Source organism: Varanus komodoensis, unplaced genomic scaffold (assembly GCF_004798865.1).
Source record: "Varanus komodoensis strain SLA01 unplaced genomic scaffold, ASM479886v1 scaffold4, whole genome shotgun sequence".
NCBI lineage: Eukaryota > Metazoa > Chordata > Lepidosauria > Squamata > Varanidae > Varanus > Varanus komodoensis.
In genome coordinates this window covers 27,548,849-27,570,972 of record NW_025335941.1, presented here as the reverse complement: position 1 = coordinate 27,570,972, position 22,124 = coordinate 27,548,849, and the positions used below count along the sequence as shown (strand labels likewise).

At 43.1% G+C, this 22,124-nt stretch overlaps 2 protein-coding genes across 10 annotated transcripts in view; one reads left to right on the top strand and one right to left on the bottom strand.

Moving 5' to 3' along the window:
- Positions 1 to 771: 771 nt before the first annotated feature.
- On the bottom strand, positions 772 to 13,445 carry ADPRH (ADP-ribosylarginine hydrolase). 4 transcript variants are annotated; one of them, XM_044442507.1, is made up of 4 exons: positions 13,269 to 13,445; positions 8,752 to 9,083; positions 2,642 to 3,002; positions 772 to 1,776 (listed from the first exon to the last, which is right to left on the bottom strand). In XM_044442507.1, exons 2-4 carry the CDS (start codon positions 9,062 to 9,064, stop codon positions 1,380 to 1,382), a joined length of 1,071 nt encoding a protein of 356 aa, XP_044298442.1. In that variant the 5' UTR covers positions 9,065 to 9,083; positions 13,269 to 13,445; the 3' UTR covers positions 772 to 1,379. The 4 variants fall into 4 exon arrangements, with proteins under 4 accessions (XP_044298442.1, XP_044298440.1, XP_044298441.1 ...); XM_044442505.1 differs by having other exon boundaries at positions 8,752 to 9,086; positions 13,269 to 13,419; XM_044442506.1 differs by lacking the exon at positions 13,269 to 13,445 and adding an exon at positions 12,886 to 13,041 and having other exon boundaries at positions 8,752 to 9,086.
- CD86 (CD86 molecule) overlaps positions 13,390 to 22,124 on the top strand; it is a 47,725-nt gene continuing 38,990 nt past the window's right edge. For 2 of the 6 annotated variants that reach the window (XM_044442512.1, XM_044442516.1), the window contains exon 1: positions 13,516 to 13,828. The gene's annotated coding sequence lies outside the window, so the exon portion shown is untranslated. The other 4 variants (XM_044442517.1, XM_044442510.1, XM_044442509.1 and 1 more) reach the window with 4 other exon arrangements.

Here is a 22,124-nt window from a genome sequence, read left to right as displayed (position 1 = left end):
AACTAAAGTTTGAATTAAAGGATTTCTTGACTTATTGGCAATCGGTAAAGCAAAGGAAATAGTCATAATGAAGCAAAGCTGGCTAGTTAAGCTTTAATCTGTTTAAAATGCAAGTAAGATGGTGATTGATATTTAAAACTCAAGTTTGGGCCAAGAGGGGTCCACCAGAGTTTCTTATATTACATGCCTTAGATTTTCAAGTTCTGTTTTGGACCCTGTATTTAACAGTCAGTTTTGGAAATTAACTCTCAAGGTTAAAAGTCATGAGAAAGCTCTCCTCACCAATGTTAAGGTCTGCATCCCTAGCACTTGGCTATGTTTTTGTTTGCTTAAAATTAAAAATAGATGTACTGCTGAGATAGCAGGTATAAAATTGCACTGTTAGTCCAGGCAAATATTACACAAATTTTAAGGAAAAGTTAATTGTACAAAGGCTGAAGCTTCACCAATCAAATGTCAAGGGAAACCCAATGGCATGCTGCCATGGTCCTTTGCTCATGAACCTTTTCAGAGTACAAAAGCTCCTCTGTACACACAGAAGCTTCAGGTGAGGCAGGTGATCAGTGCAACCAGAACTGTAATTAATTGTGGCCTGATCAGAGGAGAACAAGGAAGGCAGCCAAAAGAAAGAGAAGCAGGGACAGTGCAAGACTTTGGGAAGAAGGTATAAGTAATTCAGACTTCAGAACATTATCCAAATCTTTTCTACAGTCTAGAAAATAGCCATAGCAGAGTTTTTTTTTTTATAAAGGAGAAGATGTTAAACAATTCTTGTGTTGCATTTCTAAATGTATTAAAGGGACATGAAAATTGTATGAGTCACAGTTGTCCATGGCAAATTTTAGAAACAGAGTTCACAGCAAGTTCTTCATTTTATTTTTTTTCAGGCTAACTTTGTGCTGTACTACCACATTTCATCACTGGTTCATGGGTTTTGTTTTGCACTTTATTACCACATAGACTAGCATAGAGATTTTTTCTTTGCATTTTTGAAACAATACTGGCCATTCCTTGTGGATGGAATCCAATTATCTCTTACTGATGGCACAGTTTCCATCAGTAGAATGGGGAAGTGCGGTTTGTTCTTCCACTGTCCGAAGTAAAAATGTGCTCCAGAGATTTAGGTGACCCATGGAGAAACTGGGGCAGGTTGGTCGTTCTGCATGAGTGTAAATGTTTGCATAGCACTGGATTTTGTCCAGTATTGATGCATCTAACGCTTACTTTGAGAGTTCACCGGAATGAAAGCCTTTTATTCTGCCACATCTATGTTTTATGACATTGTATTATTGATAGGGATTTACAGCAGCACAGTATATTAGCAAATTCTTGCCCTCTGCAAGCTCTTCTTGTTCTGCCCTCTCCAAGCGTTGACTGCATTATTCTGCAGTCAAGCTAAGATCATAGAGCTCCTTTGCAACTTTCTCTAATCGATCTTTGTATTCAATCTCCTTATAGTTATTTGTACTGACCCCTTTGAAGCCATACATTGCACCCCACCAGCAGGCAGCAATGACGGCTGTGGAGTCACTGTCCCCACCATGAAAGAAGGCCCTGTAAGCCAGCTCAGTCCAGTTCTCAGAACCAAGGAAGGCATCATAAGCAATCATGGGAGCGTCATGTCCACTGCTACCTCCCCAGCCAGAAAAACTCACAGCTGTATAGAATTCATCTCTTTCTTTCACACCATATGGTTCAGGGAAGGAAGGAAGGGATTTGCCGTCTGAAATGCCTCTGGTTTTCAGGTACTTCTTCCACTGGATTTCAAAGTAGTTCCTATGAAATAAACAAATTCAAAAGTTTTTCTCAAGATCCTAACTAAGAAGTATATGTAAAAGTGGGAGGAAATTGCATTAACATTTACTGGAATATAGCCTTCAGAAATGTAAAAAGTAGACCCACCATGAATGTTTAAGATTTTAGCATCCCACAGAGTAAACAACATGGTGCATGAATGGGTCTCTGACACTATCCATGGTACCCACCATAATGTCCTACTCCTTCCACTTTTTTCTAATTAACATATTTTCTTAAAGTTGGATTGCCGTGAGATAGATTCTTGTTGGTACAGAAAACTCTTTTGAGGCCAAAAATTTTTAGTGTGCTGGGGCTTAGGTCTTCTGAACCTGGTCTTTTGAACATGCCATGCCTCATATGTATTGTGTTCCAGGACACTTTTTCAAACTGGCAAATATAGTTTGACCCACCCAAGTTTGTCTAGGTTATCATGATCTGACAACATATAGATAAGCAAATGCTCTCCTTTGGCTGACACAGTACACTTTGGGGTAACAGGCATTGTCTGTTCTCTTTCCTCTATATCTCACATGCCAACATAGGATAAACTGCATTATAACTGTACCTAGTTAAATTTATGGCATGGGTAAGTAGAAGGTAAATCTGGTAGATCGTTGGGTGATTTATAGTAGGTAAGAGAGACTTTTTAATTCCCAACTGTTAAACAATAGCAGCATCAAAATTATTCTCTCTCAGTGTACAGTTGTATTGCTGAAATGAAAAAAGTCTCCAGTAAACAGTAGAGAGCTTGGAATTCCATCTAGTTCTGGTACTTGGAAAAAAAGCTTCTGGGCTCAGTATTCTTTAATTCTTAAGTACGATTTGCTTTCTGCACCAGGCTCACCAGTGCTGCAAGTTCTTTTCCACACAGCAACCTGACTTCTGGATATGGACTATTGCCTTTGGCAGCACCTTCATCAGCCCTTCTCCCCATTCATGGGGTGGTTTGTGATTAATAGCATAAGAGGTAAAGAGAGCAGAAGCCAAGGATCCAAGGTAGCCTGTGGGGTGGTGGTGAGTCATGCGTCCGCTGTCTATGCTAACTGCAACCAGGTTTTCCAGCTGTTCAGGATGTCGGAATCTCAGTCCAATGCACATGGACCTCATAGCTGCTCCACACCCTCCTCCTGCCTTGCTGAAGCTGGGTTTCCAGCTCTCTGGGTCCTCTGGGTCCAGACTCAGTGCGTTTTGCATGCATGTACCACCTACAAAGGATGGAAAAGGGGAGAAACTTAAAATTTGGAAATCTATCATTACAAAGATGTCTAAGATGGGGGTTGGCTCACATTCACAGAATGTATTCTTGCCATGCACCAGAAAGTACTCTTACTGCACAAGCTGCGACTTGCGAGTGATTTTAAGTCACTGCAAAATTTTAAATCACTGCAAAATATGAGTGATTTTAAGTGGCAAACTGCAGTGCAGAAATCGAGAACAACCAAGGCCCAGCTCTTGATTTTGCCAATATTAACACACTGGCACACTTAAGAGTGTAGCTCCCATTAATTAGGAAGATGAAACCCCAGCATTATTCACTGTGCTTGTCTCGCAAATCTTGTTCAACTGACAAAAACTAAGGTTACAGGATTGGACATTTCATAACAGACTGTTCACATATTTAGAAAGTGAGGCAACAGGCACAGTGTACCCATAGTCCAAATAAACAGTAGTTCTTTGCATGTGACAAATCCTTCAAAGCAAGAACCCTGTGCAGCCCATTGAAGCTCCTCATCCAGCAACTCTTGGCCTTGGACAAGGACAGGAAGGTCAGAAAGGGAGCATGCTGGTAACAGGAGAGGGAATGGAGGAAAAGATATAGATCCATAGTCTTCATTTTTGCCCCACTCACCACACAGCCTACTAGAAGAGTTCAAAGCCCTATGGAGCTTTGAGCTAAATGCTTTTTAAGGAAATGGAGGGAAATGGTTTCATTTCTTCTGTCCCCTTGTCTGATGCCCAATGGGGATTATTGCAGCCTTCCATCCTGTTGGCTAGACAGCCATAAGATACGCCTGTTGTATTTATATATTATTAATTGCTGCACCATCTAATAGCTGAAGCTTTCTGGGTGGTTCACAACCATTTCTCAAGAATGCAAAAAAGATACAAGAATAAAATTTCAGCATCCAAAAGTTTCCCAATTCTGCCCACTTGGCATTAATACTACATGACGTAATTGGGTTTTCTGTATACTGACCCAGAAAATACCTTTCACGTACCTTTCACGTACGATGTTGAAAATACACCATAAGGAAGATGTTGCAATATGTAACAAGTACATGGAACCCTTCTAAACTGATGCTATTTCTGACATTTATTTACATACTCTAGTTTGCAAACCAGATTTGCATACTCGCAGGAAAATTTATTCATGTGCAATCCTAGATCTACTCAGAAGGAAGTTCCACAAAACCCAAGGAAACTTATTCCATGTAGCTATTCATAGGATCGCAATGTGGTGACTTGACACAGAAATGGGGAACCTCCACCCCACTGAGGGTCCTCATCCAGCCAGTAGGAACTGTCTTGCTAGTCCCTCACCGAGCCCTGTAACGTGAAAGTTAACAGTGACAGGAAAGGAGGGTGGTGCACTAAGGACAATACCCACTTATTTCTGATCGTTGATTGGAAATTATAAGGAGGATTCCCCTTAGAAAGCAGCTCACTCTCCCATTTGGGAGTGCAAGATCCATACCACACGCTGTGCCCACCCTATATCCCCCCCACCCCCAAGAGGGAAAAGTGTAGCACCAGCAAGGCCACTTGGGAGGTGAGCTCTTGCTCCACTTTCCAGCCCACATGGAGGTTTCAGTGGGAGTGTCATCTGCCCCCGTACCCAAATACAGTTCCCCACTGCTGTCTTCTTACCGTCAGATTTGATTCTCTGCAGCTTCCTCATTTGGTTGCACCACCAAACTCTAAATAAAGTGCTTTGTCTATGTTTGGAGGTGGAGTATAGCTCAGCAGCAGAGCAAATGCATTGCACACAAAAGCTTCTAGGTTCAATTCCTGACTTCTCCAGATCAGCCTCCCTCCCAAAAAGCCACTGCAGATCAGAGTGGATCAGCCCTTCCCTCTGGTGTACTTTCACTGGACTAGAATTACCATCACTGGCTATGTTGGCTAGGTTAACAGAAGCTGTTGTCCCACACATCTGGAGGTCATCAGGCTTGAAAAAGCTGGTGGACCAAGGGCCTGATGGTATAAGGCCACCCCTTATATCCCAATATTAGGAGCTTCTCAGAGTAATTTAAGGGTACCGGGACTGTTTCTGAAAATGTCAAATTGCGTGTATAGGTACACACACGGTGTATTGAGGGTAATCTAAAAACAGCTCTTTTCCTAAGTGTTTTTGGAAACAGTAAACGGCAAGTATTTTCGCCATGCTATTAGCAGAGTTGGAAAGACAAGGGTTCTTGTGAATATATTACTGCAGTGAGATCAGAAGAGGGACTTTCCCTGTGTTCAGCGTGTGCCTGGCCTTGACCACTATGCCCTTCTCTATATATATTTTAGTCACAGAAATGTAATTGAAACAGATTTTTCTTTTTGTCAAAATAACCCTTCCCTCAGTTTGCAAGATTCTTCTTCAAATATTTTCTGTCTCTGTTTTGGACTGGTGGGTGGATTATTGTTACATTCTCCAAGAAGGAGGTAACATCACAGAAAAAAGAAACACACCAGGGCCTTTTCTGCACTAAAGGCTATTATCACAGCTTAGTCAATGCCATCCCACAATCCACATGGAAATAGTTCTGCTCAGTACTTAATATAGTACCATGACAACTAATATCCCCACAGGGAAGCAGGGGAAACCAAACGTCGGCTATTGCTGAAGAAAGGGAATGAACCCCTTATCATTTTTGTCAGGTGGCAGTGGTAGTGGTTTTAAGGACATGCTTCTCCTCCAGAGAATCCACAAATATTACAAGGAACCAGGGAGAAAAACATGGTGTCTTTCTGGGACAAGAGAAAAAGTCAGGGGCATCTATGAGGAGGACTGCAGGGCAGAAGGGGAAATAAGAGGTAATTCTGTCAGTTAAGTTACAGCTAATGTTATGCTTTAAAAAAAATCCAGCACATCATTTGTGCACTGAAGTGCAAATAAAGAATACATTATTTTTTAAAAAGCCACCACAGGAGTATTCTGAGTTTAAGGGTGGACTTCTAGCATCACTAAGCTAGAAAGAGGCTGATGGAGCTGTGAGGTTGTGCTTGCTTTGAAAGTCTGAGGGTCAGTGCAGAAGGGGGCTCCCCCATACCTCTTCCAGCAACAGGGAAAACCCCCTCCCTGGCACAGAATCTCAGCTTTCCAAAGCAGCGAGCCTTTCATTGCTTTGCAAGCCTCTTCACAGCTCAGTGCAACAGAAAGCCCCCACTTTCAACAAATGGGGGCTGTCGTAAGCATGCCCAAACAAAACTTTTTGTGCCTATGTACAGTCCGGAGGTTTTTTAGGGGAATGACCAAAGGTCAGTAGTAGTTCACATGCTTTGCATGCAGAAGGTCCCAAATCAATCCCCACCTTCTCCAGGTACAGCTGGGAAAGGCCCCTGCCTGAAAATTCCCTGGAGTGTGCAAAGAAGATGATAGGTGATGGGCCTTCCTAAGCCGGCCACACCTTTAAAAAGAAGCCTAATGCAGGCTGTAAACAGAATGGGGAAGGGCATGGAAGGGGAGAACAGCAGGACAGACGAAAGCAGTACTGCTTTGCAACTCAAAAAAAACAGCAAGACGAGTCTTAAAACAGGAGAAAAGCGAATGCAACTTTAGCAGCAATGTCATTAAGTTCTCTGTAAGGTCCAAATGAGCGAAAGATGGCAAATATACAGAGAACAGCAAGTATGCAAGCAGCCATGGCCACTGATTTTTACTGATCTGACTGGTGCCTCGAAATTTCAATGAGTTTGATTCACTGCAGATACAGTGAAATCAATGGATCTACTCTAAACATGAGCAAATATAGATCCAGGCTATTTTTAAGAGATTTTCTACAGAAGTTTATCATGTACTCATGATTCCCTACTTATTATCCCTTATGAGCTCTTTAGATGATGAAGATATGATCCTCCAGTTTTGCTTCTTATTTCTCAGAGAACTCCCCCAGTTGTGTGAGTGTTTTAAGAGTGGAGAAAATGAGCTATTAAATTACAACAGGGAAGATGGTGGTCTTCCTCCTGGCGTATTTGTGCTATTCTGCAACAGCACAACTCCACCTAAAGGTTGTGCAGCAGAAAAGCAGAATCTCAATGCTGGGACAAAACTAAAGTAGATATAGTGATGAACAGCACAATAAATGGCTTGTATTGAAAGCCTGAAGAACCATCAACCACATGCATCCAAAGGATGTGTTTCAGCATCCTGTGATGAGTTTATCTTCCTTGTGCACCATAATATTCCTTTGCAGAGCATATGGTACAAGTTTGCATGGAAAGATGCAGCCATCTCATTTCCGAACAGATGTCCCATACAAATCCCATTTTGAATTACTTATCGTCTTTGGCATGTATGTCCTTTATGTTGTTTAAAAGCTCAGCACTCACAGATCTGTAGGAAAACTGCATCCGGATTGTAGCATACACAATCAATCAAGCGATCCTTCTCAAATTCCCCATTCCAGCTACTAAGGATGTAATTCAGCCACAGATGTGATCGTAGACAGAAATAGCAAATAAGGTGGGGAGAGAGGTGCAGATAAAGTACCTTTCTTAATTTAAAATAGTTCTGTAATATTGGGATAGATTTTTAAAATCAGTGTTTTCCTTGTAGTTCTTCTCTAATCCCTGGGCAGTCCGGAGCAAACTACTTTAAAAAGAGAAAGGTCGACAAAGACATTCTTCTAAACCAAGGTAGCACCCAATAGCTTTGGCAAGCAGTCAGAATGATCAGAATTCAAGAATATTTGGTGGGCTACATCTAGACTACCCTTGTTTTAAATGAAGAAACCAGAATGTCACTTTCTGGCACCGTTCCCCCACTCGGGCTCCTCAAAATGATTTTGACAGAAGCTCAAAACACTTGGCCATTGGACCTGCTGGCCGAGACTGGCAGGAAATCCAAAATATAGAGTTCACCAAGCTGGAGAAGGCAGTTCTGGAAAATATGCAAGCTTCTTTCCAAGAATCAGAGGACCAGGCAACCAGATCTATTGAACTGGGAGGGATCTGTTTGCTGGAATGTGCAAAAGCACGCTGGATTATAAACATGCTTTCTGGAAAGTTGAAGAGGCAGAAGTTTCTGCAAGGGGGCTGGGGGGTGCTCAATGGGAGGTTTCCAGTGCCAGAATTAAAGACGGGAGAGGCTTCAGTAGTCCATGCTCCTGCTGCCCATATACATGGTCAGGCTTGTCAGAATAGTGTGCAAGGGCTTTGGTGTGGCCATGAAAACCCAGGTTCAACATTCAGCAACTCAATTCTGAAGTCATGGAGGAAAACTAACGTCTTTCAGACTAACCCATCTCACAGGATGATAACCTCAAAAGGAACTGCCACAGTATATACAACCTTGAGCAAAAGCAGGAAGTCAAGGTGAAAATACAATGCTGATGTGATTCCAGGTCCTTCTGCTCTTTCCAGTCCCCTGTACCAGCAATGGTCCCCTTCAGATGTGCCAGACCACACATCCAACCTTTCCCAGCCAGCCTAGGATGGGCAGTACTGGAGGCTGTAGTTCAACACATCTAAAGAGTACTAGGCTAGGGAAGACTCCTCTACTGTGTGTTTCCTTTAGTAAGGCCTGATTGGGAAAAGCAGCTCAGTAAAGACACTGTAATCAAATGAAAGCAAAAGCTACCAAGAGAAATCAAGCAGCTATAAATGGTTGCTTTACAAGAGCAATGTGAGATCGAAGGCCTTTTCAAAAACCCAGATTGCAACCCAACACCCTGACAATCTGAGCCTCTTGAGAAATACAGTGGCACTTCTGTTTTCTCCCATATAAGCATGTAGAAAGGTTACCTGGAGCTCGTCCTTGCATGTCGCTCATGCAGTCCCTGTAGTTTGCCGCAATCAGTTTATACAAGTAGGTTAAGTCCGGGTTTTTTCCAGCTTCTGCCAAGGCTTCCGCAGTTGCCAAGTGCATGACAGTGTCATCACTGACCTTCCAGCCTGCCACTTGTAGCTGTTCCACGCCACCCATTTTGGCTAATTCATTGTGAATCCTCTCACCACTCCGTTGGAACTCCCATTTTCCATTGCAAAAGCCCATGGCATCTCCAGCAGCACTCAGCACCATGGCAGCCACATAGTTCTCTAGCAGGCCTGAACTCATGGTTGATCTCTGCAACCACCCGCTCCACAACACAAAAAAGACAGATTAAAATTCAATAATCCCTCCAATTAAAAACAGTTTAAACTTGTAACTGAATTTCATATGTATTCCAAAACACAATGCACAATATTAGGTGGTTCTGTTGAGTTTACTTCTATCCAGTCTGCCAGTCACTGTCCGTTAAGTCCCCTTTTCTCTGGTGAGTTTCACCAAGGTTGCTATAACCTGCACAAACAGGTATGTACAACCGAACAATCCTATCAAGACAGTGCCTGGAGGGCCATGAGATCATTCAAATTTCCAGCTGTGGGGCCAGAAAAGAAGCTTACAGGCATCCCCACTGGATTTCATCCCAAGAGCTCAAGCCAGTATCCCCCACTCCAGTGGCATGCATTCCTCCAGACTCAGAGACTTACACTCATCCAATGCATGTTGCAAGGTGCAGCAGCAGCGATCTCTATAGCTGTGGCATCTCATTCCCTGCATTTCATCCAGACAGCTATTTTTGACCATCTAGATGAAACACCATGAAGGGGGAGGGAAGAAGGCTGGAACACCATTTGGATACAACATAAACCATTTGCCTCAGCCTCTTCCCCTCCCCATCCCCAACACATTCCTTTTCCTGTTCTCCAAGGCCAACTGCAGCCTCAGAGAGTCAGCCAGTTCCTTGGAGCTGACGCTCGGAATAATCCTATGGCCAGGATTGGGAGGCAACAGGATTGTGCTGGGGTCCAAAATTACCTAGCTAGCCCACTGGAGATACAACAGATGTAATAAGTGACCAATGGCAAATAATAAGCCAGACTTCTCTTGCTAATTTTACTTGCTGAGAATCTTAACTTGTATTAATGCTGTCTGTAACATAGCAACTGGTAGTGCATTTTTGCAGTAAAAACATAAAATGTGGACAAATGTGCTGAGGAAAAGGTATAAAAAATCTTTAATAAATAACAAATAAATACATTTTCTGATATTGGGAGCATATGATAACCAATGCAAACTATCATAATACTAAACTTTTAACCCTTGTCTCTTTCCTCTTGCAAAGAGCCCACCGTGGCCTACAAGACTCTCCTCCTCTCCATTTTATCCTCACAACAACAACCCCGTGAGGTAGCTGAGAGTGAGTGAGGGACTGGTCAAGGTCATCCTGTGAGCTCCATGGCGTAGCAGGAACTAGATACCAGTTCCCCCAAGGCCCAATTCAATATTCTAACCATCATGCTACACTGGCTCCAGAAAAAATTGTTTCTGAGTGTACTATCGCGCATGGTAAATCAAGTGTTAGATAACACTGGTCTACAAATTTTGGGAAATTCTCCACCTCAGAGATAAAAATGTGCTAATTCTTACATATTTTGATTAGATGAATTATAAAACAGGTGAGAAAGGTGCTGCTTGGCTAAAGTTTTCAAGATATTTCACAATAAAGATTTATACTCAGGTGAGTATATTTGCCTACAAGGGAGGGAGGTGTCTGATGATCATGATGCCTCGTAACTTCTTGACAAAGTAGAGTAGAATAATGAAAATGGTACCACATGGACGAGTATAAATTTGTCTTCACTTTGAGACTAAAGATTTCCACTGAACTATAATTTACTGTTCTTTTATTGCAAGATACATTTGTCTTGGTCAGATCTACACATCATACAGTTACATCTGGTGGCTTGTGAAAGTGTCATTGCCTAACATTTTCCAAGGAACAGTTGCATGATGTTTTCCCTCAGAAGCCAAATTGCCTTGAAACTGTGTAAACAATGCAGATAACTTCTGCTGCATTTGTGGCGCGGTTACATTTGCAATATGTAAAAAGTGCAATATGAGGACAGTGGTAAAAAAGGCATAGCACCTATATTTTGGATGCAAAATAGGGGATCGGGACAAGAGTTGGGCCCCTCATTATTGTTGCATTATATGTGCAACTTATCTGTGTCACTGGCTAAACAAGAAGAAAAAGTCCATGCCTTTTGCAGTCCCAGTGGTGTGGAGGGAACCCACCAATCATAGTAGCGACTGCTATTTTTGCATGGTTCCCCCAGTTGCAAAAGGGATCTCAAGAAAGAAGTGGACCGTGGAACATCCAAGCATTCGATCCACATTGTATCCTGTACCCCATGGTGAGGACTTGCCAATTCCAGATCCACCACAATCCTACTCTTTAGACTCAGATGATGATAAAGATGATGAGCAGGATGCAGGTGATCTGGGGCCGTCGATGTCAGTGGACCCAAACTTGAAAATGTTACATGAAAAACCAATAAATCAATGGAAAGTTATGTTATTGGTATCAATAAAAAGCTAAATTTATAATGATTGGCCCACCGTATGCTCCTCCTGAACCACATCTAATTTCATAGAGTGAACTAAATGACCATTCTCATTGATCTAGCGGAAAAGTTATGGAGCTTTTTGCAGAAAAGTTTTCTGCAATGTTTCTCATTTTACAAAAAAGTTATGGAGCATAACCACATATCGTAATTTTGAATGATTTTGATGCAATTTTGACCTGAAGCTGTATCTTGGAAACTGGAGCCAATTAATACTCAGGACTTAATTTTCCTTTATTAGTGACCCTATTCTGGTAAAAATCTCCTTGTAGACCAGTGTGATCACATTATATGGAAGAAAGCTATACAAGCAAGTCAACCATGACTAGTGACAGAATCTTGGTTTTCAAGTTGTGAGGAATGAAAACTAGGATCTGTGGGGAAGATCTACACACCTGAATTTCTGTGGATTCCTTGATGCCCCAGTTCCTGAAGTATCTAACAATTGTTCACTCCTGGATAGAGGCAAACTCAACTACAAAATTACGGTCCATGTACAGACACTTTTTTATAAACTGCTAGTCGATTACACAGAGTGTTAAGTTTCCAGATAACATTAGTACAATGGCATCTTGATGTTTTTAGGCAGGACATAATGTTCTAAACTGACAAGAAATACTGGCAACAATACTATGGAAAATATTTCTGATTGCTTTATTGACATGTCAATTCAGTAGATTCCTTGCAGCCCTTGTGTCTGTTTAAACATGCAAACATGTCTGATTGAGGAATCATTCAGGAAAACAGGTTTGACAATTACACTGTGCAGGTATTCATCTCCATGAAACTAGGTGATAAAATGGGTCTGTTCAGAAACAGATGGACACATTTGTCTCAGCTGTGTGCAACTGATGGGAACACAGGTTTCCCCATTGATAGTATCAGCCTACAGCAGCTTCTCAATCTAGCTCAGAATTCCATCTTCTTAAAGTAACAGTAACCTGGCTTGGAATTCTGCTGCTTTCTGAGAAAAGGGCTCATGTTTGATTTTACAACACAAAGGCATATAAGCAACATTTTTCGACCACGATTTATTCTGGATTTCCCCAGCACTGGGTGCTTCTTCCGGAGTTGCTCGCTGCCATTTGCAAGGACTTCTGCAAACCTACTCTGCAGCTGGCCAATGCCATAATCCCAGCAAACGCGAGTGTCACACCCATCAGCGCTCAACGAGGAAACTGGCTGAGTGGAGTTGGGCGCATCTATTCCGAGGAAAGCTACTCCCTGCACTCTCACCACCAACTCCCGAAAAGTGGCTATCGGGACCAAACTCCAAGGTGCAGGTTAGAGGAAGTCGTTCCTTGCAATAACTAGGAAGTCAAATCATACCCTGTCCCTTCGCTCCTCGTCGGGAAAGGGCGATGGAGCCAAAAGTGACCAGGAACTCGCTGCATTCTTCCTCCCCAGCTGCTCCCTATCCGCAACTCTGCCTGCGATCTTAAGCGCTCTCGCTTGGCAGCAAGTCCCAATAAAATCAGTGCGACTTACTTCTGAGTATGCACACAACGAGATTGAGGGCTGAAAAGTTAAGGCTCCATCGCTGCGCTCATGCTCGGGACCAAGCCTCACTGGACGCACGGGGTCTTCTGCGTCAACATCCTTAGGATTGCCCTACAAGGCCACGACCCCACCGTGTTTCCCTGGGAAGAAGCAATTTAGTGCTCGATCCTAGGCATGTTCAGACGGAACACTTCCCCCTACCAGGCATGCTGGGGGTTGTAGGCCTTTCTTCCGTCTAACCAAGCACAGAATTGAGCCCTGACTTACTTCCGCTTAGGTCTGGGCAGCTGCAAGTCGCCAAGCGGCCAAACGCGGGGAAGAGGGGGCCTCGGATAGGAACGCATGAGGGACCGCGTAATCTTGGGACTTACCCTGGCACAGACTGGGCTGCTGGTCAAACTTCAAGACTCGGAAACTACTTGGCAGTTTTGTTTGGAGGTGTTCAGGGCCGCAGCGCGGCTGGAAACCCCCTTGACGTAAACCGCGAATAGGAGTCGGGTGCAGCAGCAGCCAACCAGCCCAAGCCCCAGGGACGTGCCAAGGGGCTGCGACCAGCTGCCTGCGGGAGCTCGGAGGGAGCCCAGACCGGGGAGGAGCGATAGCGGTAATTCCTGACCACGTGAGCGCTCCGGCGAGGGTTGCCGGGTTTACGAGCCGCGAGGAGAAAGGAGAAGCGATTTTTTTTTTTTTTTTTTTGTTAAAGGCGCTGTTAATGCGAGTGGGCAAAGTGGTCTGAAGAATGTCTGGAGTTGCTTGACCTTTTTTGGCTGTCTACACTTGCATAGGTTTGTGCTGGAGGTGCTGACGGGGCTGCTGTTGGGAAGTGAGCGTAGTCGCACATAGTAGCAGCACTGCTCTGCGGGGCGAAGCGGCATCATGACAATCGCATGTGTATTCGATCCGCCCGCTCGTTGTCGCTGCGGAAGGCAAGGTCGGGTCATATTAAGAGTTTTATCAGGAGACGACAAGCGCGTCTGGCAGCAACTTCTTTCTTTGCTCTAAAGTAACGGGAAAGGAACAAGCTAGATTACCATCGGGTGGGACGGGAAGACTAGGGCTAACCTTTTCTTCCCCTCTTCTGTGGCCTGGATTGTCATCCCCTCCCTGCCTGTATTTTTTTATTGCTAAAAAGTTGTCATTTGGAGTGATGGAATCACTTTACAGTGATGAAAATTACAGGTGTGAGAGGGAAAGTGTTGCTTTGCTTTATTTTTGTAAAACTGTCCCCCACTTTAGGACCTTGATCAGAATTGGGGCCTCCTGTGCTTACTTTTAGCACAGTGAGAAGGGCTTCACGATAAGTTGTAGCTTGGTCTTGAGCTACTGCTTTGGACAACAGCAGTTGTCTGTCTGAACATGGATAGGACTGTACCTTAAATTACTATTACGTGGGATTCCTACCTCCTAATTACTGACTTGCCTACAGAAATGGGACTTCATGGGACTGACCTGAAACAGTGGAAGCTACAACTAGTGCAGAGTTGCAGCTCCTGTCTGGAGATACCACTTTACCACTGTATTCTGGGAACTGCACAGGCTGCCAACAAGTTCGTGTTAAGATGCCACTCTTTGCTCGTTTAGCTCAGAGGTAATTTCTTGGGGCTGACTGGAGAGTACGGCATTGTCAGTAGTTGGAATATCCTCTATGGAATGCCTGTCTCCAGCCAGGCAGGTAAGGGAGTCACTAATGATGCTTTTAATGCTTCAATCACTACTTCCAATTTTCTATGCACAGAGGCTTCTGATGGTGCCATAAAAAGAACAGATCCACCTATGAAGAATAGATCAGCCAGAGACCTATCTAGCCCAGCATTTTCTTTCTGCAAGGCAAGCTAGATAGATCCCAGGGGGACCCACCTGCAGGACTTGAGTGAAGCAGCATCTTCCCAGTCCCACAAAGTTTCCCTAGCAGCCAGTATTTAGAAATATATTGCCAGGTAGAGCCAGTGAACTTTATTCATCATGATGAGGAGCCACTGATACCTCCATAATTTTATCAAACTCCCGTTTAAAGCTGTCCATTTTTTGGCCAGCACTGAATCTTAAGTTACCAAAGTTCAAGATGAAACATGAAGTACAAGCAAAGCTGAGTATCAGTACACTAGAACTGAGAGAGTTAAAAACAACTTGTCAAACAGATTTAAAAAAAAACATTGTAACATTTCAGTCTGAACATTTCTGTGAAATGGTTAACTTGGAGAACTGGAACAAGGATTGTGTCAATGTTTACACTGGCAATGTAGTAAAACATATATAAATTATAGAGACATTTCAACATAACCAGCTTAACCCAGCAGAGTAACAATTTAAAAAAAAAAAACCTTACCTCTATGGCTTGGTTCTGACATAAAGATGACAAATGGCTTATTTAATGCAGAGTTCATCTGGCACTTGATGAAACAAACTTTTTTCCCCTCAATCCAGTTTGTTTTCCTCCTCCTGTAAAATGAGAACATAAAAGAGGCGCATTAGATCAGACAAAGCATCCATTTAGTTCAGCATTCTGTTCACCCAATAGGTAACCCATGGGACATGAGTGCAGCAGCATCACTCCACATAAGTTCCCCAACAAATGCAGGCATACGCATATTGCCTCTGATCCTGGCATATAGTCTCCAGGACTAGTAACCATTGATTGCTTTCTCCTCCAGGAATTTGTTCAATCACCTTTTAAAGCCATTCAGGTTGGTGAAAGCGATTTGTGAAAGTAAATCCAATAGTTTATATAATTGTGTAAACTATGCACTGTGTCCCAAATACTTTTCCAATACTATAGTACTCATCTATTTACAATTAATACTGTATAACACGAAGCACACTTTGGCATCGTAGACACATTGAAGTTGTCCTCTCTTCCCCATTTTGGTGCTGTTCCTTCATGCTCCCTCTTTTTTTTTCTCTTGACATAAGATTTGAGCTAGACACTTGCTGATGCACAGTGCTAGGCTACAGCAGATGATCATGGAAATCTAGTCAATTTATCAGTGTTCTTTCATAATTTATGTCTATTACATTCACAAGACAAGAATAATGTATGGTTAAAGATTAGATTGGTGGGAAAGAAAGTGTAAATTGGCCTTTCTGAGAGACTGAGAGAATTAGGACAATTAAGTAGGGAATCAGACTTCCTTTACGTCATGCAGGAAGTGCATGAGAACTGACCAGATTTTCTGAAGAAGAAAAAAGGAACAAAGCTAACAAGCATAACTGTTTAAAATCAGAGAGCTTTCAATATTATGTGACAGTTCAGTTTCTAATGACAGGAACAAGGAGATTCTGTGGTGTTTACTTCCTTTGAAGATGTAGGTGCTGATTTCTAAAATTTGTTACAATAGGCTACATTATAGTCAGAACTTCCATTTGCTTGCATTGATCTTTAATCACTGATTCAGTCTCTTGGAAACACTACACTACACAGACACACAATGCCTGATCTTGGCCAAAAGGCCGAGAAGCAATTTCCGCAAACACAGAACACTCTTCCTTGGTACCCAACAGGTCCTGAGCTCAGATCTAAGTATACCTGCCCTTCCTGCTGGGGAAGGAAGTCATAGTCTCCATTCTCTCCCCCTGTTTGACTCTTTGGGAGTTGAAGGAGGAGAGGTGAGAGCGCTACTTGGAATGCTCTCCCCAGAGAGGTCCGCCTGGCACCGTCGTTATTTGTATTTCAGCGTCAGGCTAAGACCTTTTTATTTCAATGATATTTTAACAACTTTTAATATCAGTTTATAGGTTTTAATAGGGACTGCAGGTGGCGCAGTGGTTTAAACTGCTGTGCTGCTGGGCTGGTTGATCAAAAGGTCACCAATTCAAATCTGCACAATGGGGAGAGTTCCCGTTGCTCCGTCCCAGCTCCTGCCAACCTTGCAGTTTAAAAGCATGCAAATGCAAGTAGATGAAAATGTACCACTTCGGTGGTCAGGTAACAGCATTCCGTGCACTTGGGTGTTTAGTCATGCCAGCCACATGACCATGGAGACTGTATGCAGACAAACGCTGGCTCCCTCGGCTAGGAAACGGAGATGAGCACCGCCCCCTAGAGTCAGGCATGACTGGATGTAACATCAAGGGAAACCTTTACCTTTACCTTATAGGTTTTAATATGCAGCCAGGGTGGATCTGGATTTTATCTTTATTATGTTTTATTTATGTAAGCTGTCCCGAGGCTATGCGATGGGATGGCATACAAATGCTCTAAATAAATAAATAAATAAATAAATAATGCTTGGAGAAAGGAACAGAGGAAGTAAAGGCATTCTTCAAATCAGTGGAGTACAGTTTGAACTGGGGCCTGCTCCACAGAATGAGCAGGAGTGCTCTGGAGCACAGCAGGGCTGGCTTACCACACAACCAAGTAAACCATACATGCATTACCATCTAAATGTGGGGAAGGGGCATCTAAGACCATTAAGGTTAACATCTAAAATTTCTTAAATGTACTGCTGATAAGGAAAGGGATCTTTTTCCCATGTGCCCCCACGTTTATATTTTTGTCACTACTGTAATCTCCTTTGACCTGGATTTTTCCATAGAAAGGCAGAAAATAAATGTCCATCTAAACCACAAATTCTTGCAATGAATTCATATCAGACAACAGAATCCCAGGCAGCAACTGATTTTTGACTTGATTAATGAGAAACTATTGTAGCTTTCTATGGTCTTTCTATGGTCGGTGGTCTTCCAGCGTCCATTTAGTTCAGCATTGTTGGACTGCACCTTCCATGATGTCCAGTTTTTATTCAATATATCTGGAGAACACCAGGTTAGAGAAGGCTGTTCTGATGAAACACGTGATCTCAGTACTTTAGGGATCAGGCATTTAGTTCTCTTGGAAAGAGAGCAAGATCTGAGTGGGTTGCTTAGCCAGTGATACACTGAATGAGTTAACAAAGGAAGTGCTTGAGTATGGAGCCTCAGACATATCACATCTACCAAAACAATATTGATTGGCACAGACATGTGAACATGTGAAACTGCTCTCAGTAGCTGTGACCTTACTCCATAGGAGAGTTATGAGTTTCTATATGCCAAAATAAATCTACAAAAGTTACTATTAATTATATTTTAAATATATGTTCTTTTGAAACAGTAAAATTACTATAATTGTAGTTTTGCAAGCCACTGTACCACACAGTTTGATGGAGCTTTATAGATCACCTCAAGTATTTCAAAATGCCACTGCTGACTTTAAGTTTTCTTCTTGATCCTCTCACTCTGTCTCCTTCGACCACTGCTAAGTTTTTATGTGCTGTGCATTGGGCATTGTTCGTGAACCTTGAGGTTCCACTTTGCTTACAAAACACTGCATTTTCCATATGGAAAAAATGGATGTTTTCTACCTAGGAAAATGCAGTTCTTCCTGCATCTACATCCCAAGTACATCCATTGAACTGTAGTTATACAAGGGCGCCTATGATATTTTTTCTGGTAGCATTTCCTGGAGAGAAGAAAGGGTCAGCAATATACTAGCAGCTGCTGTGCGGGTGGGACATTCATTCATTCCTGACTCCTGGCTGAGCAGAGCAGAAGCAGCTGCTTCAGCTGATCTAGCAACTCTGGGACACAATCAGCCAAGCGCCCAGGAAGTGAGTGACCAGGGAGAGCAAACAGGAGTTTGGCGGTGGAGTTTAGTGGGGGAGATCAAGGGGGACATAACGTTTTTTTTTCTTTCTTCTTCTTTCCCCTTAGCCCCCCCCCCACAACTTTCTTTTTGTAACACACTCCCATTTACTAAGAGAAAGCACTCGTTGTGCAATAGGCCCAGCAAAGTAGAACCGAAAAGGTAGCAGAAAGAATGGACTGAGAAGACTCTGTAGTGGTGGAGACCTGCAATGTTTGTTTTCCTGTTTTCCTGTCTGAGGTCAACATGGCCTACACATGCAACAAGTGCAAGCTAGTAACCCTGTTTGAAGAAAAGGTGGGAACACTGGAGCAGCAAGTGTCTACCCTCAAGGTAATAAAAGAAGATGAAGAGTTTTTAGAGAGAGTGATAGAACTGCAACAGCCAACAGTAACAGAAGTTAGAAGTGCAACAGCAAGCTGAGGCAGAAGAAGAGAATCCTGAGGGAACGGAAGTGAGAAGAAAACACCCTGGAAAAGGGTGACAGGGACAGATCAATGAGGAGACTATAGGGCAGTCTGCTGTAGAAGAACTGCAAGTCATCCCATGCAACACTGAGCAGGAGACTAAAGGCCAACCAAGTATTATCTGTGATACCAAGGCTTGCAAGATTGAGGACAGGACAGGACAAGATGTTGTGGAAGATTCCCTATAGCATGAAATGGAAACACACAAGATTGGGAGGAGAGGACAGGACAGGACAAGATGTTGTGGGAAATTCCCTGTAGCATGAGATGGAAACACATGTATGTCAGGAAGACCCATGGACTTGTCAGGTATGCTGTCTCCCTGGAGCATGGTTTAATGATATAACTGAAAGATTGCTAAGGCTCATACAGCCCACTGACATGTATCCCTTTGTTCTTATACATGTGGAAACAAATGACACTGCCAAGCAGACTTTGAAACTTTAGGGAGGAAGGTCAAGAACTTCGGAGCCTGGATAGTTTTCTCTTCAATCCTCCCAGTTTAAAGAAGAGGAATAGACCAGGAAAGAGAGATACTCTAAGTGACTGCCAGGCTATGAAGGTGGTGCCAACATGAGAGATTTGGATTCTGACACCACGGGCTATACTTCCTGGAAGATGGACTCTGGCAAGGAATGGGTTGAACTTTACATAGACTGGAAAAGAATGTGTTTGTTAACATCCTCAAGCTGTACCAACTGAAATTCATTCCATAAAATTGCACTAGGCTGTACTCACCAGATTCAACTGCTGTAGCAATGGAATAAGTCCTGGCGGATGCAAGAAATTTTCCCTTGCAAGTGCCTAGCAAGTATGTTACAGCAGGCCTCAGATGGGTGTACAGCATTCCTGGGGCCAGGACGTAACAGGTCCCAAATAATCCTGAAAAGCTTCCCTGGGCAGAAAATAGCAGACTGAGTAGAGGCAGTGAGATGTTGTTTCAGTGCTGCTGTCACTGCCCCTGAGTATTCCTGACTGTAGGCACATACCAGGGTTCGATTGCCGCCACTGGTAGTTTTTCTCCATTTGCACTCACACCTGCTCTGTGCAACAGCCGCCCCATTTCTCCTGTGCTTCCTAAGCTGGTGTTCCCTGTGTGAGCTGATCTGCTCCATCGCCCTTCAGTGTAATGGAAGATGGTGTCTTGTCATCCATGCTGACATCAGAATCAACTGCTGGACTGGTTGGATTCTATACCTGGAATGGGGGAGTAGCCATCTTATTCTTCAGCTCAAGCAGCAAAATATCTTGAAACAGCCCTGACGTGTCAGCAAGATCGCTCTCTTGAAATGACATAATTCTCTCTAGCACCTCAGGCTTCTACCATCACCATCTGTTGCATCTCTCGGCCTCACAAAATTCTTAAAAGCTAACAAATGAAGAACCAGGGTGTTATACACTCTCACATGAAGAAAATCCCAAAACAACAGATCTTACATCCTTTTCTCAGGACCAATGGAAATGTTGCAAAGCAACAAGGAAGCAAACTTTTTAAGGTTCACTAGAACTCTTATTTGGACTGGATGTTAACTGAAGCAACACTAATTGGAGGAAGAAGAGAGGATGTTGGTGGGCGTAGTGGAAGAAAAAGGCCCATCTGCTGATTGTAGCCGTCTTTAAATGGAATGAAAGAGGGGCTTTGCATACTTAATAAGATTACGTAGTGCTTGATACAGGTTGCTGCCAGCCATGCTGTATGGAGGGGCAATGGATTCTTTCCCTTTGAAGATATAATACGAATGTAAATACCTGCACATGAACTCAAAATTTGATCAGAACTGTTAGACATCTCAAACTGTTTAATAAAACCAGTTACAGTAACATCCTGCAATGCAGTAACTTCCAAAGTAATCCCTGCAATTATTACCAGACACGAAAGATAAGAAATAACCAGTTCATAGATGTTATCACCACCACTGCCACCACCTTAGCTAGTGTTCTGCTGGTGAAGGAAAAAATAAGCCCCTGTACTGATAAAATTTTCAGAGAAGAAAATACCACTCCAAGGATGAATGCTGCAGGGTGCATGCCAGTTCTCTTTTGCTCTCACTCCATCCTTCTGTAGGACATCCTTTTGAGTCTTCATACTACCCTTCACCCCAACCCCCAAGAGGATCTCTGTGAACCAGAAGATATTTGGGACTCAGGGACTTAGTCAATTTTTGATCTCTCATGGTTCATTCAGTGGCAGTGGCCAGAGGTCACCCCCATTTGCTGTTTAAATTATGGAGCAGTGACTGAGCTCTCAGAACAGACCTCTCCCCGTGTAGTTGCAGAAAGGAAGGGAACTTTTGCCGGGAATTGTAAAGGGGAGGAGGGGATAACCCACAGCCATTCTGCCCAGTAGCTTGTCATATCAGCTGGAAGGAAAGGAAAGGCAAAGAAAGAGAACAGTGCAAGTAAAACCTACAACAAACCTTGTGCTGTGCTCTTACTTTCTGTTCTGGCCAGCCAGTGGTGTCCTCTTTCAAAATATTCCATTTCATTCCCCTTCAGCCTGTTTCTTCAGTTCCTGCAGCTGACCAACCTCCCCATTAACAGTCAGGATTTTGTAGTCAGGTCAGCCCTCGCTGGGCTATTTGTGGAAGGATACCCCCTAGGGATTTTCCCCCCTACATATTATTTTGTACTTCAGCAAAATGTGGGGTAAGGGGTTCTCCCAAGCCTACTTATATTTCCTTTTGTGTGTGTGGATGGTGCCATTTTGTCTACAAGGCAGCAGCACACTTAGCTGAATACTGGAAATGTTGCCATGTGGGGTGTTTCCTGTCTAAGATTCTAGGCACGCCACTCCCTCCCCACCTCCCCAAACTCATTCAATATTCCATGTACACTGAGCAGGATCAGTCCTCATCAAACTGTTTTCACAAACTTTGCCCAACCTACTACTTTTTTCCTAAAGATTTTTCACATTTCTGTAAGGCTTGGTATCACTCTCACCCCACCCCAAACCTACCGGTTGTCGGCTACATAAGGATCCAACTGATAACAGATGATGTTTCCTTTTCCAATTTAGATAAGTATTTAAACTGTAATGTTGCTGTTTAGTATGCTTTTCCTATTGGATGATTTTTTTAATTATTACATATTCTGTTAATTTTGGGGAGGAGCTTGCATTTATTTATCTCTGCTTATACAGG